General features: G+C 42.3%; 1 protein-coding gene across 1 annotated transcript in view; it reads left to right on the top strand.

The window, feature by feature from the left end:
- Positions 1-7,345, top strand: part of ANKRD10 (ankyrin repeat domain 10) — an 86,734-nt gene extending 79,389 nt beyond the window's left edge. The window contains exons 4-6 of the mRNA XM_085622180.1: positions 1,127-1,362; positions 1,874-1,969; positions 5,721-7,345. Of these exons, the coding sequence (XP_085478306.1) occupies positions 1,127-1,362; positions 1,874-1,969; positions 5,721-6,199 (811 nt within the window). The 3' untranslated portion in view covers positions 6,200-7,345. The remainder of the gene's footprint in view (positions 1-1,126; positions 1,363-1,873; positions 1,970-5,720) is intronic.
- The last annotated feature ends 12,310 nt before the right edge of the window (positions 7,346-19,655 follow it).

Here is a 19,655-nt window from a genome sequence, read left to right as displayed (position 1 = left end):
CCTCTTTTCTTTTCGGGACCGCATCAGGATTAGCACTTGATCTTTTTAATGTTTAAGGGTTCTTCTGCCCCTTAGTATTGACTTCCTTTGACCTTCAGTTTCGTCATAGTTTACCTGGCAATGGTGATCTCATTATCACTGCAAGTCACAGCAATTCACAAACATCCTAATATGTTTTATATTTGCTGTATATTATCAAGTTTTAATTATTCCCTGGTTTTCAATTTTAAGTCCTAGTTTTGTAGTTTGTGATTGATTCTGTTACACAAAGGTTTGGTATCTAGTTTCTCATTTCACTTTTCAGAAGTTCGTGATACTGTAATATCATCCTTGAGTAAGGTTGTTTGTTTTTAACGTAGTGCTTGGTGCATTTAAAATCGTTGCAAAGAGGATTGGGCAAAACTGTAATTGGGTGGGGCGGACGGGGGAGGAATATTGCGAGCCATTTATTTTATTTCTGGTGTGCGTGTTCAGAAGCGATCTAATTATCACAAAAAAAATTAAAATACTTGATCTTTGACATTAACGCTTGTACTTTAAGGTACCATAAGGAAACTTCTGTGTTGGGAAACTTCAATACAGGAAGTTATAGCAATACTTATCACGTTTCTTCACACATTTCAAACAGCTTCTACTTATGGATGGTCTCAGTAAGTTTAAGTCTACTACTTATGATGTCACTGCTTTGGAATATGAGAGCAATTTGTAACCATTTATTAAAAACTGCACAATCATGATTTCGAAAACATCTTTATTATTGTACAATATTTGTTACATTTTTAGAATGTCATGGACCATTTCCTTAATGTTTGTAAATTAAAGTACTCTTGTGAATCATTAGTAATCTAACCCTGGGGTGTACTCAATTGATGTGATATCTGGAGCATGCTTAAGTACAGGTGCTTTAGACTGTCATCAGTAAGATGCCATTGATTTTACGAATGGGAAGGGGGGATGTTATAGTAACAAAGTCCTTCATAGTATACAACAGCATTTCGTTTAGAAGTTAGAAAGATTAGTTAAGGGTAAACGGAAAGTTGTTGTGAAGTGATGCTTTTAGTTAGTTAATGTGAGAAGCCAACGTGGCCAATGATTGTATGTAATTTAGTGTTTTTCTGTTGTACAGCTTGAGGAATGCCAGTGGCCTGACTGCAGCCGATCTAGCACATACCCAGGGCTTCCAAGACTGTGCACAGTTTCTCTTAAACCTCCAGAACTGTCAGCTGAATGGATTCTATTCCAATGGCGTTTCCAATGGTGTTCAGCAGAGAATCTCCCAAAACGCTTTTGGTGGTGTCATTAGCCGAAAGAGGTCCTTTGAACAGATGGAGTCTTCTGCAGTTAAGAGAGCCCGTACAGAAGGTGAGACTGTTATCATCTTAAAGCAGTGTGTTGCAGGGTAGGTTTCGGAGCATGCAAAGGTGTATAATGCCAATCTTAAAAGCAGTCCAACCTTTCTCAGTGCTAGCTGTCCAATATAGTGTCTTCACTTTGAGCTGACTGTAGATGGTATTCACTTTGAGACCCCAAACTTCGGCCCAAAGGGAGGAAGCATAGGTGTTTAGAGAGAAGGGATCCCTCTTACTGCATTGGCACTCATTTATATTCGAACTTTAATAGCCAGATGTCCAATCCCATTTGCGAGGCTATTGGTTAGCTTTTCCCCTATATAAAATCTTTCAGAGTACGGAAGTAGAATGTATTTTAAAAATACTTTAAATTGGGCCCAGTGTTTTTATTGTACTCTACTTTACATGTAAGGGGAAAAAATACATCAGTTTGTAACCTCATTGTAAATTGTAGTCCACTAGTTTTCTGGTTTAATTTGTGTGCATTATTCTGAAAGATTTTAATAAATTTGTTTTTTGTGCAGCTAAGCTCGTGAACGGTTTTTCATCAGTGGTGAACCAAGGGCTGGTGGATGACGAAGAGGACATGCACATAGAAACCGAAAATGCAGCTGTATCAGGTGGGGGAGAAGCACGTCCCAATGGCAGCAGCAATGTTCTCATGGCTGAAGATGTCAGTCTCCAAAAAAGCGTTTCTTCTGTTGGACCAAATGAAACAGAAATATATACAGTTTCTGCCATGCAAACACCATGCCGTTGCATCAATCAATATGCCTATTATTTCTAACTGAACAAATGCCATTGGGACTTTTTTTGGTGCACTTGGTGTCCTGTTTCGACCTGCTGTACTACCACAAAAGCAATGATTGGTTTTCAAGTTTAGAATAGAGGTTTATCAAACAGGGTAGAATGGAAAGTAATTGATTCTCAATCAATGTCTGTGTGTGTATATATGTATGTATGTATATAAATATATATATATACTGTTCTCTGATATAGGGTTTAGATTTTGTTGTATGTTGCATTTGGGAGTTCATATATTAGCTTCACGATTAAGGAATGGAAGTATTGCAGTTGTATGATTTTTGGAGAAAAAAAATTTAAAGTATTTTTATTTTATCAACGTAATTATTTTTGTCAGTGCATTGAGATTCCCTTTTACAGAATATAAAAAAACGTAATGTTTGAGCCTTTTAGAGACATTTTCTGGTAGTCGTAGCTAGAAGTGGGCTTGACATTGTTTTGCCATTTTGTTGCTCTCAACCAATTTCCCACCCATTCCAAACTCGTATTCATCTCTTTGGAGTTTTTAATGATTTGTCTCATTGGGTGTCATGAAATGTGGGCCTCATTGTTAAACAAATCACTAAAACCCACCAAACGGCCTTTTCAAAAAAGTGATATGGCTTATATCCAAGATCGAATGGCACATACAATAGAATATAAAGCATTCTGGGGATCTGCTGCAATTATTTTAATTCAGAATCTTGCTATGAAATTATTGTAGCCTACGGGATGCCCTTTGATAGTCGTAAAGGTTTTTTATTTGCCAAAATCTTAGCTAATGGAAACTATTGTCCTACATCCATTTAATATCAAAAACACACTTTTATAGCATCAAAAACCCCATTTGCCCAACTGTGCACCGCAGTCTAACAACATAGAGTAGGTAGTCCAATAGCTACGTCTTTAGTATCTTCCTGAATGAAAACCGCTGTATAGGTGTTCTCAGGTTTAGTGGCAAGTATTTTCACCGTTTGCTTGCTCCCATTATACTGAGGGTAGTGAAAGGTATTTGTCGACAGACAAACTTCTATCCAGTATCCTATTTTATCCTAGTTGTCGAATAATGCTTTAACTCATTGCCACAAATTGTATAGTATGAGTTTACCTAACCTAGAACAATCATTTGAAAGAAGTACTGGATAAATTACCATTGTTTCTTTACATCAACCGTTCATGTTAAGGTGTCAACATCTTGGGGATTTGGAGGCCACTTGGCACAGTCATTTCTGCTACCTTTAGGCCTTAACGTTATTGCAAGTTTGAGTGGAAAATCAGGGCACAGATCCACTCTTCGCTCTGCCTGCGGGGGAATCCAAATAACATGCTTGATTTAACTCTTGAACGTTAATATGCAGCTTTTTGTTTACTATTTAAAGTAACTGAGATGTTGATGGAACATCTTAAAAAATATACTTTTCCAAGTTCACTGGGGCTTGTTGTTGCTGATATTTTTTGCCTGATCCGATTTAAGCAGCACCTAGAAAGTCCTTCGGTATTGGGTCACAATATCTTTGATACCATGGCACATGATGGCCAGGATCAAGGGACACAGAATCCCTTTACTGTGCTTTTATAATATTGCAGGGGATTAAAATATGCAAACGTACTGACACAGTTACAATGCTATGACTTTTAACTGTAGGAGCAAGAATGTCATTTCTCTCTCATTAATCATTCTCAGACATTTCGTTTGCAAGCTTGACAATAAGGATTATTCCCCCAGTCATGTTGTCTGTGTACAAATGAGAAAACTGAATTAAGGTAAAAGAGTTTAGTGAGTTCCTACTCCTACAAGAAGAGCATACTACTTTCTGTTTGGCCTGACCTCTGTGAGGCCAGGGACTTGACTTACACCACATATAGGAACATTGGAATAGCTTCAACTCTTTGGGGGTATTCTTGAATGTACTTCCTTTGAATTAGACGGAAGTCATACACCGCTTGTGATTCAGTACACTGTCTGGTTACCAGTGGGAAAGATGAACACAGAGGCAGACATTGTAGTCCTGTGTGATTCTGTGAAGCTCAACAGTTGAGTGTGAGCCTGTCTTGGAAGTGCTTACTCAAAGCAAATTAAACCCTTTCTTGGTCACCACAACACTCAAGGTTATGCTAGACCCAGGCTGGTCAGTGGGAACACTTAGAAGAGTCAGAGAGGCACCTAACCAAGCCCCCATTGGAAAAGTGTATGCTGTTTTTCTACCCCTGCCCCTAGATAGAAGTGAAATTTGTCTTTTTTGTTTTCTCACTTGGGTGATAAATATGCGACTATTGATAAGCTTACTTTTTTGTTAGTCTCGTTTACATTGTTACAATTTGCCAGACAAGCAAAGCATAATAGGAAAAGGATAAAAAGAGGTTAAATTAATGAAGTAGATGCTGGGAGTAGTTTAGCATTGGGAAGACCGCCCTAATACAGCAAGCACTCTTGTTCGGTTAACGTTTAGGTTCAAATATACAACGCCTCAAGTCGCAACACGTTTGAGGTAAGGATTCAAAAAATGCCTGTCATCGTAACCCTCTTCTGTTTTTAATGAACCAATTCTTGTTTGCATAAACTTAAGTTTGAGCAAGTTGAACCTTTTTTTGAACATCCGTTACTGTCCCATCACATACTTTGCTTAAATTTTGAATTAACGCTTGTTTCATAGTGTTCCATTCCTTCACAACCGATGCGTCTTTCGAACCCAAGGGCAACATTTGACTAGGTCACCTTTTTGTTTCTAAGGAGGATTTATTACTTGTGACCTGTTAGAAACCAGAATTGCTTTGTTAATTGTGATGTGTAACCTTTTTTACGGCACATCTCGAGTTTTCAAATTGTGATGAAACACAACTTTATTTTATGTGGAGGATGTAGGATTTTATTGTAAGCTACAAACGTCCAAGTTTATATTTAAAAATGCAGCCACTTGCTCATTCAGTTCAGATTTTCATCTCATTTGCAAATCTGATGGGGCTTGATCAATTCATTGATACATTATAAACAAAAAGTCAAAGTTAATCCCTAATAGTTTTATTTTGGGGGGTTACGGGGTGGAGACACATTATGTTGAACTTGTTTCAGTTTCTTAAAACTTAAGGTGCATTCCCCGTAGCAGATGACACCACCCTTTTTCACTTGTCCTCCCTATTTATTTTTTCTGAGCTATCTTATATGTGCTCTCTTCCACTCTCTTTTTTTCATGTCTAGTATGGTTACCCTCTCCTATCTGCTCCTTTAAACCAGGTTAGCCTCTAAGAAGATTTTTGAGTTTTCTCTTGCCACTCGAATTCTTGGCAGGATATGAAATCTCGTTCAAGTATGTATTTCAGTCTGATATTGCTAAATGATCTCTGTAAAAGGGTGGGCAAGGAATCTCAATGTCAGTGACTGCATTTCAGGCTCATGCACTCAGTGATGCACCTTAGGAGCGATGATTTTCCGCTTTAGAGCTTGCTAGAAATGATGTAACTCACTGCCATGCACCATTATGTAGACCGATTAACAGTCTTAAGTTGCCTGAGCTGCACTTGCTGACCCTCACGTGTTTATGCCATTCTCTTGCTTTGCATGTTTGGTGACCGGTGTATTTCTTAATGCAGATTCAAGTTATGGTAGCGCACAATCGAATGAATTGACAAAAGGATCTGCCAGCAATGGACATTTGGACTTCACCTTCACAACACAGTTCTCCGAAATGGAACCTAGTCACAACAAGTGGATTACGGCAACAGAACAAGATGGTGGAGGTCTAAAACCACAGTTTTCTTTCTTGAATGGACATGGGAATGACAACAGTACAAGCAGTATTGCACAAGAGCCTGAAAAAGACCTTTCTAGTTCACTTATGTGTGGGTCTTTGCATCTTAATGGAAGCCCAGGCAGCTGCGTCTCCCAGAGACCTTCCTGGGCCGAAAACGGTGGAGACAGCTTGCACTATGGACATTATCATGGATTTGGTGACACAGCTGAATCCATTCCAGAAGTCAGCAGTGTTGTGGAACACTCCTCTTTAATAAGGGTTGAACACAAATATGATGCCACTATACTGAGTACACTTCATCTTTACCATGGTTCCTAAATACAGATCTGTTGCAACTTACTGTATTACACAAATTGAAGGAGTTAATGTTGTGTAGCACTGCTTATACGTTCCGTTAAACATTTCATTTGTGAATGTTTGAAATTGACAGATTTCTAGGCCCCATTCAGAAGATGCTTAATTGCCTTATCATAGCCTTTGTTCAATTTTCATACTTGTTTTTATTTTTACTTATTTACATAGCTAAAATAAGAATGAAGTAGGTCGAAAAAGCCTATATATGTCGCCATAATAATGTTTATTTGATAGGGGTTGATCATTTTTGTGAGGTATACTGTGCTCAGCTTTGCACTTTTTTCTACTGGGTTAAACAGGTTATTGTGGGTTGGAAATTGCCATTCTCGGTTCCGGTAACTAACCAAATTTCTAATTTTTCTACATTTGCGTTACACATGGCAATATGTCTGCGGTTCGATGCAAGACTTTTCTTTGGTCATAATGCAGGTTTAGAACTTTGTAGTGTAGTACTGAATGAGGGGGTGTTTATACATGTTGTTTACTTTTTTTTTTGCTGATGTTAGTTTTATCTGATGATATTTTTGGCATTCATTCCACTAACGAGAAAGGTGGAATAGGTTTTATTTAGCTGTAGTCTTTGAGCTATAAAAAATATATTTTACTACACGTTTATATGTTTAAAAAAAACCTCTTTGGTGCGCCTTGCCAAGTAAAGGGATGGCCAGATTTTTTGTGTTGCAAGCTATTTTGATGCATGTTTTCTAATTTTTATATGAAAATATGATGTTGGACATCGTTTTCCCAGTATATTGTGCTTTTTCTGTTCCATGTTACGACTGCAAACTGTGCTTAAAAAAATACCTTAACTTCGTATTTTATATTCCCACTTTTGTGAGTAGCAGCCGAAATGCATTTCTGTAATTAAATGTGTAAATGTTTTCTTACAGAATCTATTTACAAAGAGTAAAATTATCTGTCCTCGTTAATGCTTTCAGGTGAAACTTTAATCTTGAATGCTAAATATTGTTGTATTTGTCACCCTTGGTACCACTGCTCTTTGTATGTTCTGTTGAATTGCCATGTTCATGTAAATTGTGGCTTACACTAGATACACTACATAAAAGTATCTGATCATATGCTACACATTAAAGGTTTTCGAAAATGAAAGCTTATTCTGTCCTCTGTTTGGGGTCCGACAAATGATTAGTAGTAAGCGTTTGTTCTAGAATTTCTTGCAGTCCTAGAGTGGGACATGCACATTTTATTGTGATTATGAAAAAGGCCTTTTAAAGTACAGACTGTTAGACTGTATCTTTAACAGAACGGTATGTTTTGTTTAAAAACACTGTCAATAATATTACCGTGGCAAAAATATTCAATACCTCAAACTAAATTATTGCATCCTCCCAGTTCGGTTTTTGTCCAAGCATATGAACTAGGTAGTCTTGGTATCTGTTAGGGGGCAAGGCGCTCTTGGATCATTATGCTTAATCTACCTATGGAAGCTTCTGGCCTTTATTTAAAGATCTGACAAGATGGTAGTACATATGAAGCAGACCTAGGCCAAAATGATTGTTTCTAGCTTATATATGTAGTGTTTGTGCGAGCTCTTGATGCAGACTACATGTGGTACAGTAAAAACGATAATAGGGTGTAGATTTCCAAGCCTAAAGTAAAACAGAAAAGAAAAAAAAAGTGTTAACACGGATTGTGAGAAGCAGAGTTCAGTCCACATGACTGGTGGAGGAAAAATTGAACTGGTGAGTATGCATGTTTACACAGGACAAGGAAGTATTGTGTACTGCGTGCACATACGTAGGGCCAGCTAGGCGCAGACTGTTTTTCTAACACCTTTGAGGAACATGCCCTGTGATGCCACTCGTTGGCAGGGAACATACACATGGAAATATGGTGATGCAACCACAAGACCAATTGCTGTCCTTTACAACACTTATTGACAAAGCTCGATAAGTCTGGCCTTGGCATGTCTGCAATTTTTTATTATATATTTTACAAACCCATGCAAGAGGTAGTCACGTTTTGGAAATAAAGTAAAAATGCTATGTCAAAAGGAGGTTTGCGAAAAAAAGGTTTGTTGTATCTTATGACGGATAGCCAGGAAGAGTTTTGTAGGTTTCTGTATTGGTTCCAAGTTGCAGGTAGTAAATATATACAACAGTCCTTAAACCAGATGTATCCAATACCCCATCTCCTACTCGAGCCCCACCTGGAGCAGCCTGCCTGCTGCTCAGCCCATCTCCAACTGTCAACACTCCTCCACACAGGCACCCAAGCATTCCATTCTTCAGTCACACCAACATTCCTATACCATCTCACTCTGGCTGAGTAGCTAGAAGACAGCTAGGCTGGGTAACATGCATTAACACTATGGGGATATAACAAGGTCCTATCACAAAATTTAAATGAAATTCGAGATTGGCTCATCAGCCTTCACACCGTAGTGGGCTACTTTCTAGGTTCAATGTTGTCGCTCCTAGTAAAGAGAACCAATATCTGAAATAGGCCAATTGCCCCCATGCTGGATGCTCAAGTACACGTGAAAAGACCAATGTATGAAAGCACGTGATTGAAAGCTCCTGTATGATTGTGTGTGTATATACATCCATAAATATGTATATATTGCTTGGAAAACAAGATGCTTGCCAAATAGCCCAAACTGTATGTAGGCCAGGCCTAAAAAAAAGATTCACTAAGGTGAGTGAATTTTAGGTTCATCTCATAAAATATTTTGTAGATAATGAATGTGAGAAAATATCCTTTTTGGCATGATCGCCACCATTTTTTTCATACACTGATGCTGCTGATTCATTTGTATTTTTTGGACTCTGCACCTTGTCCATACTAATCAGGCCCAGTGCATATAGTCTAACGCCTAACACGTGATATACTTGTCAAACTTTTAATTGGTATATTTAACCTTCCTGTAAGGAAATAGTATATGGCACATAAATACACACCTGTCATGAAGGTTAAATATCACCTGTATACTGCAGCACTTATTGTGCCGGTGTGACAAAAAAAAAACATAGCTTCAGGCCAACCATTGTAGCCTGACTGCTGTAATTTAAATCTGCATCCCGGCCTGCCAAAACAACCCTTTGACAGGGAGAAAAATATATTTTAAAATATTAAGTAACACCTGTGCGCTGTAACTCGCAAGGTAGGGGTGCATGCTATTTAAATGCTGAACATGTAGAAATGTAATGTTAGTTTGCCCCTGTGGTGATAAGTCCCAAGAGCTGTTTTCACTGTGGAAGGGTCCGCCTGTCCTATGAGAAAAAATTAGAGTACAGATTAAAATATTAATTCTATCTCTGAATTGGGACAAGGAATATTTTTAATAGTCACTAAAAATCCAGTTAAATGGTGAAGTTGAATATAAAATACATATTCAGAAAAATTAACTTTGAGAAAGGTACATTTTCCCTGCCTGATCCTACTGAAGGCTGATTTGCATTAGCCTGCCAGCAGCTGCACTGTCAGTACTTGATCCTAATGACGTATGAAAACTGCTACCAGAGAAGGACAGTGACTTAGGCCTGGTGACAATATGGACTGGGTGTAGGGCAGGTGATTAATATAAGCTCTGAAAGGGTAGCTGGGAAGGTTTAAAGAACTTAAAAGGGACAGAGGTAAAGCCGTTCCATTCATAGTTCAGTGAATTTGTGAAACCTTTGATTTCAGACCCTGTTAAGCCTATTGGATACTAGCCCAGTGGAAGGAGAAACTGGTCCTAACAAATATGGGAAGAGTTGCCCATGGGGACTTTTCCCTATTGGTTAGGCAGTGTCCAGGAGTAACCCCACACACCTGCTAAAAAAACTGGATCCTCAGAACACTTTCTGGACCTGCTGTTGAGACCTGTGGGGAGATTTGAAGGGCTGGACCTGCTCCCATTTGTACCCAGGACAAATAAGTGGACTCCAGATGTCAGTTGGCTAACCTGTGTGGTTACAGGGCCATCACAAGCTGCAAGAGGCCATTTTCTTGATGTGCCCACCTGTCTAACTGTATATGGATCCTGCGGTTGGTCTCTGTTGGAGTGAGGTTTGACACCCACGTTCTGTTTATGAGGTCCTTGGACCCTTGGCTGTGCCCTGCTGGACTTCAACAACTTATTAAAAGGTCGGGCTGAAAATAATTTTGGATCTCGTTGAGCAAGAAAATTAAGTTTCTGCTCAGTTTTTTTGTTTGGAAAAACCTGTTCAGCGTACTCTTGTAGCAAGCCTACCAGACTTCGGTGCAACCTACTGGGATATAGTCAGGCGGAGTATGAGTTCAAAAAAGAGACTAAGTGCAAAGTAAGAAATTTGACCAGGCAAAGGTGCTAAAATTGTCTGGCTGAGGCTTTCCCCGCCAGAACCAACAGCATCAGCAGGACCTCTACCAACCGCTATCTGGCTTTGAGAGAATTTCCTTGGCCAACTGAAGGATTTTGACTTCCATTTCAAAGTCGGATGGCAAAACCTCTGACTGGAATGAACCTCCTTGGCATATCATATCGGTCTCATATGGCACCTATGTCCTTTGCTTTGACCCAACAGGTTAGTGACTTTATTACTTGTAGTGGACTACCATCCACCCCAATTATTAATTAAGTTTGTTTTCATGCAATGTAGCATCTTCAAAAGAAAATGGAGAAGATAACTGATGCACTAAAGGTTTAACCAGAAACATTCCTTGCTGCTTCTTATCCATTAGTGAAATCTGTTCTGGAGCAGAAATCTTTTTCTAGCACTTAATGAAGGTGTGTGCAGTCACCCAACAGTTGCTTTGCAGATTACTTCATAAGGAATAGTAGACGTAAATCACTGACACGGTTTTGGACATCAACCATACTTAGAAAGTAATGGTCAAAGAAGGGACACCCCTGGCTGCTTAGCACTCCAGGATATCTGTGCAATACCTTTCTAGGAGGCCTGTTAGCTTGAATGATGGCAGTGGTATACAGTGCAGAACTCATGATCTGAGGCCATTTTCCTACCCAGCAAAAACATAAGGACTCTGTACATTCCCAGTCCTCGAAATATCCGCATCTACTGGCAATGGCAACTAAGATTTATTGAGGAAGTAGTCAGACCTCTAACTAAACCAAAGTGGTTGGGTAAACTAATGTGACAGTGCCCCTTTAAACGTATAGAAATTATGTGGGCCTGAAGCTTTGTGAGACAGATGTCAGTGACTTTATTCTGACCTTCGTTTTTTTATGTGCTAAGATGGGATCAAATGACTGGGTTTAAGCATGGAAAATACCCAAAGTTGTCCTTTGTGTATAATCTTAGTAACACTGGGTTTCACGTAGGCAATACTTGTCTGGATTGACTTGCCAAAAACATTTTGCATTATATAGCATCTGTGACTGTCTTTGAAAGGTTGGGACGGCTGGAGAATAGTCATTCACATCTACTTAGTTGTCCCATGCCAAGGGTGATGCCTGCAGCCAGTTTTTAACTTACTAGCAAACAGTACTTTATGTGCAAGGACCTGAAAACCTATACTTATAAAGGGGGAAAAAAAAGCAAAACTACAAGTACCAGAAGGCAGAGTGCTGCTGGCTAAGAACAGACTGGTTGAAGGTATCAAAGGACATGTGCAATCGTTGTAAAGCAAGCAGTACATTTCGTGTCAGGATTGCTAATGGCAGACTGGCAAGTCCGAGGCATAAGCGGTCATATGCCAAGACCTTTTAAAGGTGCATTAGGGCACAATATCTATTAGTCAAATGCCTGCTTTGTCTATGAAAGGCTGGAGGGCTGGTTCGGTTAAATCACAATGTGTTTCTAAAAGATGATGTGTTTGATATAGTTTGTTACATGTCAAACCCACCACTAAAAGGTTGGCTTTTCTGAAGCAGATCAGTCCTATCAATATGGCATCTTGTGTTGGTGATGGAGTTGGGGCAGAGTCAATCATGTCTCATGCACCAGCATATTTCTTACAGACTCACTACAGCATTACCTGGTGAAACTTAAATAATGTAAAAACCATAACATGAGTATTTGTGGAGGAAAGGCTCTAGATGTTTCTGATGGATAGTTCTACCTGCATATTCCTCATCTTTTCATTAATACCCCTCCTTTTGATTAATAGAACCTGGTCTGGAAAGCTTTTCTCAGCAGTAGCGACTCCATGTAGTGTGCCCACTGTCGTGCTGATGTCTGTTCTTTCACGCCTCTTGATGTGGTTCCGGAGCTTGATTCTCCTCAAATTTCTAATGTATTCTAGTGCATCTGTCGCCTCCTAAGCAGTCTGGTTTAAACCCTATTAGGATTGTGAGGGGCAAATGTTAGTTACTGATCCCCACAATGTGTGTCTGGTGCCTGGGTTCTGATCATGACGCCGAGTTGTGCAACATGTTTCGAGTATGCACCCCAAGTTAAAAAAAAAAAAGGGGGAAAGCAAGCTCTACATATCCAGAACCAAGGACCGCAAAAGCAGGCGTAGATCTACGCCCCAGATCAGGTCCCCGGAGATGTCAAAGTGAAGGTCCTCCCATAAGAAACCCAAAAAGAAGAGGGGGCACAGCAGCAAGCATAAATAAGATGAGTTGCCGAGACCACCCTCGGACTCCTCTTCGGAGCCGGAGTTGGTTGGGGATCCCGTGCCACAGGATCCAGCATGGTCATCACCAGTAAATACCCCTGTTACTGCAGTGCCACCCTAGGCTACAGTTCCTCACTTGTACCCGGACTTCTTGGTGCGTTACCTCAACGCGATGTTTGAAGACTTCAAACGTGCTATGATCCTCTCTGTAGCACCTTTGGACACCCTAGGACCTCTGGGAATGCTGTTTGGATTCCCTCAGGCAGATGTTTCCTTGGTGCCTTTCACTCTCTTTCTAAGTCACCAGATGGTGCCGTCAACGCCATCACTGATTCTGGTGTCAGTACTACAGCGACCTCCAGTGCAGCAGACAGTGACCCGATGCTGAAACTGGCTACAGAGCAGTTTATTACTTCCCCGAATCCCCTAGCACCTTTCTGTAGGCCCAGAAGGGAGGCAGGAATGTCTACTGGAGGATAAATGTGGCTGAGAGCACATCTCTCTGTATGACTTATTTAGTATAGACCCCGATCAGGGAGATCCTCGAAAGCCATTGCAGGAGTTTCATGCCCTGGCTAAGGCCAGTGCATGGACACCTCCCTAGAACTAGAATTTGTGGACCCAGAGGGGCCTCTTCCCTTGTTTGTATTCCTCCTACCATTCCATAATGCTAAAGGCTGCAGATGTTCTGGAGTTAGGTCTGCCTGCTGTAGAAATTATATCAAACATTCTCACAGAGGTCTTATAGCCCACGGTCCTCACCTTGGAGCCTCTTCTTTTATCCCACTTCTAGACGCTACTCGTCACATAGACCAATTCATCTTCAGCCCCTGCCATCAATAGGCCTATCGCTAGGAGGTATAGATCGGTCCCGTAATTTAACCCCATCCTGCACCACTGCAGGGGCCGTGGAAAAGGCGGGGGACATCCAGCCAAACAAAGAGTTACTCCTTGCTTCTCCTCCACAGCCACTGTAGAAAACAGCTCTAGTTCTCCTTCGGCTGTTCATTCTAGACCAGTAAGAGGTCTAGTTTCTCTTTTTCCAAAGACCTGAAAAATCATAACTTCAGACCAGTACATCTTACAAATTGTGGAAAAGGGGTACTCCCTATCCTTCCAGCAGTCTTCTCCTTGGATTGCTCTCCTTTCACAGGAACACCTCCTCTTTCTGCAGCAAGAAGTAGCTTCAGAAAGGAGTTGTGGAGTTTGTGACCGAGGAGGAGATTGGCCAAGAATGCTTTTCCCCTACTTCCTTGTTCCAAAGGACGGTGGGCTTCCTCCAATCTTGGATCTGTGTCTTGAGCCTCTTTCTCCGCAAAGAGTTTAAGATGCTGTCCCTTGCACAGGTTCTGTTGGAGCTCGAACTTGGGGACTGGATGGTATATCTCGACTTGCAGGACGTATATTTCCATATACCAATCCTGAGGTCCCACAGGAAGTAGTTGAGTTTTATAGTGGTTCTTGACGCTCTACTAATTTGCGTTCCTTCCTTTTGGTCAGACATCAGCACTACGCACCTTCATGAAGGTGATGAGGGATGTGGCAGTCCGTTTCAGGAGATCAGGGGATTCTGATGTCCCAAGATGGTACAGTCACATCGGCTATCAATTGCATCCCTGCCTCATAACTTGGATTTTTCTATCATGTGGCAAAATCTCTTGGGGCCTCCTGTTCATAGGGGAGTATGTCAAAAAACAAAGGGAGTACGGTCCCAGGTTCCCAGCTGAGAAGCCCTGAGGAGAGTGTACAGCAACAAAATGTGGTTGGTGGCGAATCACCTAGTGGGCTCACTGAACACCAGAGCTGATGACCTGACTGTGTCATCTTGTTAACCACGAGTGCTGTCTCAATCGGGGGTTCGCAAACAGCACGTTAAATCTATGTATCCCCACTTGCATCTCTTTAACTTTCCTTCCAATTCACATTGCCTAAAGTTCTGTACCCTCTTGCATCTGATGCATGGAGCATTAGGAGACCTGTTTCGGTTGAAATGGAACTGTCCTCTCCACTATGTATTTCCTCCATTAACCATGGTTCTTCAGGTTCTGAGTAAGATATCCCAGTATAGGATCGAAGTTAGCCTAGTGGCCCCATATGGGCTGAGAAGGGTGTGATCTTCTGCACCTCTTTCTGTGCCTCCCTACTTCATCTTCCCCTCAGAGTGGACCTTCTCTCTGTTGGTGGCGCACATTCTCCACCCACATCCCCAGAACCTACACCTTTGTCTGGAAACTGAACAGGGGCACTTGGCTTCACTACAACTGCCTGATGACGAAGGGGATGTGATCTTATCTGCATTTCGTCCTTCCACCAAATCTGTTATCTCCGGCAGATGTCATGCATTTGCTGCTTGGTGAGTAGATCACATTGACCCCTTGAAAGCCTGGTTGTCTAATCTCTTCAGTATATCTTCAAGTATGTGGTTTTGTTCGCACAGGGAGGCTGTGCTGTGCGTACGGTTAAGAGTTTGATGCATAGATCACATTGACCGTTTGAAAGCACGGTTAGCTTATATACTCTGATTCGTACTTTTAAAAAAAAATTCTTTTTAATAACCAACATCGGCAAATCCTACATTACAGAGGATCGGGCGAGTCAGCTAGGACATTTCACACATTCGAAGGGTCAAGCATTAATTCTAATGTTAAGGAACGTTATGGGGAGTCAGGGTCTTCCCGGTCCTCAATACAGGGTGGTATACAAATCTCCCCTCTATATTTATTCCATTGGCCCCAGACTCGCGACCACTTCTTGGGGCATCCCCTTGCCAGATACACCGTTTTTTCTCTATACATGCACCAATCAAGATTTCTTTCCCAGTCCTCTAGGGTGGGCGTGTGTGCTGCTCCCCATAGCTGAGCGATGTTACGTTTAGCTAACATAAATCCAAGAGTGGCCAACTGAGTCTGCGATGTATTCAAATCTGTAGGCTCCCATATATTTAGTAGGCATCTCCTTGCCTCCGGTCGGAGAGTGACGTATAATACCTCACTGATTATGTCATGTATCTGAAGCCAATATGAGCTAATATATGTGCATTCCCAGATAGTGTGCATGTAGGTGCCGGTAAGTCCACATTGTCTCTTGCATTCCCCTGTGGCAGCCCACCCCATGCTTACCAATCTGGGCCCCGATATATATATTCTGTGAAGGATTTTCAACGGAACTAGCCTTAATCTCGCTGGGATCACCACTACTTTGGGAGAGGATATCACCGATTGCCAGTCCTCCTCATCCATTTCTATCCCATCCTGCACCCACTTTTCTCTCAGTGCTTGAAGAGGATCTGCCATATGATTGACCAACTTTTTGTATATTATAGAAATCGTTCTCTCGGGGAGACCATCCAGAATCCTATCCTCTAGCGGGGAGGCCTCCGGGGGGGCTACCGTCTTTGGTAACGCGGACTTGAGCGCGTGATGAACCTGCATATAGCGGAACCTTTCCGCATATGCCAGCTCGTATTCCGCTTCAAGTTCCCGGAAGGTCTTGATCCCACCCTCCCCCACATATCCTTGATAGCCGAAATTCCAATGAGATCCCACCTGTCAAACCCCTTCGTTTTCCTGAGATCGCCCATCTTCTCCGCATCCCACAGAGGGGTGGCTAAAGTTAACTTGTTTCTCCATCCCAGGGAGTTTGTGGCCTCGTGCCAGATTTCAACTGAATGTTTTGTGGGGCCCGACAACTGAAATCTCCCGGGACGGGAATAAAGAGCTCTACTGTAGTTCCCACCTGGTAGGATCCATTTATCCATGGCGTACCCCGGATCATCTATGCGGCCGAACATGCCATGGTTAATAGCTGCCAATTGGGAGGCCCAGTAGTACTTCCTAATATCCGGGAGACTAATGCCCCAGCCATACCAGCTTAACGTTAGCTTGTTTAATGCGATTCGAGGTCTTCCGTCCCACAACAGGTCTCTTTGCAGGCCCTCGATTTCCCTAATATAGGCTGCTGGGACGACATCCAGTGTATTTTGCAGGATGTAGAGGAATCTGGGCAGGGCCATCATTTTGAAAAGGACGGCCCTACCCAGGAGCGAGATGGGGAGCTTCCTCCAATTGGCAATGTTGCTCTAGAGTTTTTGGAGGGGGGGGTAGCAGGTTCGAGCATATCGAACTGAAGGGTCGAGGGAGACAAAGATCCCCAAATATTTAAACCCACTGTCACTAACTTGTATCTGACATCCTCGGAGAGGAACAGGAGGGGTCCCACTAAGCGCAAATAATAGGGATTTCCCCCAATTAATATCGAGTCCCGAGAACCTCCCAAAGACTGCCAGAATATCGAGAACCGCCTTTAGGGATTTCTGCGGTGAGGGCAAATAGAGCAAGATGCCATCGGCGTATAATGAAACACGATCTTCCCACCCGGGGGACCACCTCAGTCCTCGTATCATTGGTTCCCAACAAATCCATGCTGCGAAGGGTTCCAAGGCCAGAGCAAAAAGAAGGGGGGACAGCGGGCAGCCCTGACGCGTCCCACGACTAAGTGGGAATGAGGCTGATACCTTCCCGTTCACCACCACTTGTGCTAGAGGTGCGGAGTACAGTAGACATACCCACTGGATAAATCCCGGACCAAACCCAAACTTGGCCAGAACCGTCCACAGGTAGGGCCACTCCACGGTGTCAAACGCCATCGTCGCGTCCAATGATACAATCACCGCTGGTTCTTGAAGATTGCGGGCTCTATCTATTACCCCGTGTACTCTACGCAAGTTAAGTGCGGTGTTTCTACGGAGCATAAAGCCAGACTGATCAGGGTGTATTAGGGTTGTGATCACCTTTGTCAATCGATTAGCTAAAAGTTTAGCCAAAATTTTGGGCTCTGCATTCAAAAGTGATATGGGCCTATATGAGGCACAATCCGTCGCAGCCTTTCCCTCCTTATGAATGGTGACAATAGTGGCTAGCCTCTGTTCCCGGGGTAACACCCCTACCTCCCTAGACTCCTCGAACATTGACTTTAAGTGGGGGGCCAATTTATCTGGCCGAAGTTTATAAAGTTCAATAGGGAGCCCATTTGGGCCCAGTGCTTTGCCAGAGTTTAAGGATCGAATCTCCGATTCGTACTTTTGTTAGCACGGGGAGGTTGTGCTGTGAGTACGGAGAAGTGGTATCTACTGCCTCTTCCACCCTCTTTCTGCTGCATCAACAGGCACCTTTCAAGTATCCCATTGTTTTGGGGTTCTTGTAAGGTCTGATCAATATGTTTCCCCCACTCCCTTTTTGGGTCACGGTGGGATTTAAACCTGCTTCTTGTGTTTTTGATGGGCCACTGAGCCTTTTCATAGTTATTCATTATGTCTTAACTTTTTTCTTGTTACTATCACTTGTGCCAGGCGTGTCCATGAGTTTCAAGTTCGGTCTGTTAAGCTCCCATTCACCACTTTCTACCTCTACAAGTTATTCTTTAGAAGCCACGCTGGTTTCCTCCTGAAAGTGGTGAATCCCTTCATTTTGGGTAAAATAATTACACTGCCATCTTTCTATTTCCCTTCTCACCCTACCAAGGAGGAGAGGTAGCATAGGCTGGTCCCTAAAAGAGCAAAGAGTTTTTTTTTTTTTACATTGACTGCATAAAGGACTTTTGGAAGGATGGCCAGCTTTTCATGTGTTATGCAGGCAACAGGAAAGGCAAAGCAGTGCTGAAAAGGACATTATTAGCGTGTCAGATAAAACTTATAACCGATAAAACACCACCAAAGGGATTATTTGCTTTTCAGTGGAAACTGGAAAACATCATATTTTGCTAGTGTTATACTACTTTAACACCAGAGGGCACTACATTAGTAAAAGTAAAGTCTGTACCTCTAAGCATGAAACGGATGCTCCTTCTATAACCCACTTGGGGTATAGTAAGCCACTTGATATGCCGGTTTTACCATCCACAAAGTCATTGGACTTCTAGTCCTACTTCCACTCCCATTTTGGGAACATGGCTTACCTCCTGTGACTTCAGATGACTGTTCAGTTGTGAATTTGCTAGCCATGACACACCAAGCTACACTGAACTATGAGCAGAGTCTCAATACAGAGCAAAAAGCACAACTTTGATGTTTTCCTCCTTCCCTGAGAATGGTAAGACACTTTTTGTTCTGAAAGCTAAGGTTATGTGTATTTTTATAGCGTACAACTCCCCCAGAAAGGTATGCTAGTGCTGCAGCAGAAGTGGTGTGGCCTAGCTAGGGTCAGGGCTAGGTGAAGAGCCAGGTCTTCAGTTTCTTGTGGAGTTCAAAAACTGAAGAGGAGGCTTTGACTTCCATGGCTTAGGACCCAGTTAGGAGAAGGCATGACCCCTGGATCTGATTCTGCGTTTGCAGGAGTGTGTGATTAGGAGTCGTTAGGAATCTGGCTGAGCGGAGATATCTGGTAGCTTTGTGGAAGCTTATGCGATTGTTGATTTACATAGAGCCAATGTTGTGTAAGGCTTTGCATGTGTGCCTTAGGAGTTTGAAGAGTGCTCATTTGTGGATTGGGATCCAGTGGAGCTCTTTGAGGTGTGGGGTGATGTGAGTATGGGGTGGGAGGTTGAAGGTGAGCCTGGCTGCTGGATTTTGCATGGTCTGAAGTTTTCTGATAAGTTGAGTGTTGATTCTAGCATAGAGTTTGTTGTTGTAGTCGAGCTTACTGGTGATGAAGTCTTGGCTGACAGTCCAGTAAGTATGGGTGGAGAACCATTTGAATATCTTCATGAGCATCTTGAGTGTGTGGAAGCAGGAGACTGCATTTACTTGGCCATTCATGGTGAGTTGGTTGTCGTTTACTATTCTGAGGTTCTTTGCATGGATTGCCAGGAAGACTGTGGGTCCAAGCTTGGCAGGGCACCAGGTGTTCTGCCTTGTCTGTGTTGATCTTGAAGCAGTTGGGTTTTATCCATCCGACACTTCAGTCATGCAGGGAGAGAA

This window comes from Triturus cristatus, chromosome 8, assembly GCF_964204655.1.
Source record: "Triturus cristatus chromosome 8, aTriCri1.1, whole genome shotgun sequence".
NCBI classification, from domain to species: Eukaryota; Metazoa; Chordata; class Amphibia; order Caudata; family Salamandridae; genus Triturus; species Triturus cristatus.
Note: the sequence above shows the minus strand (reverse complement) of the source record. Positions and strands in the feature narration are given on the sequence as shown.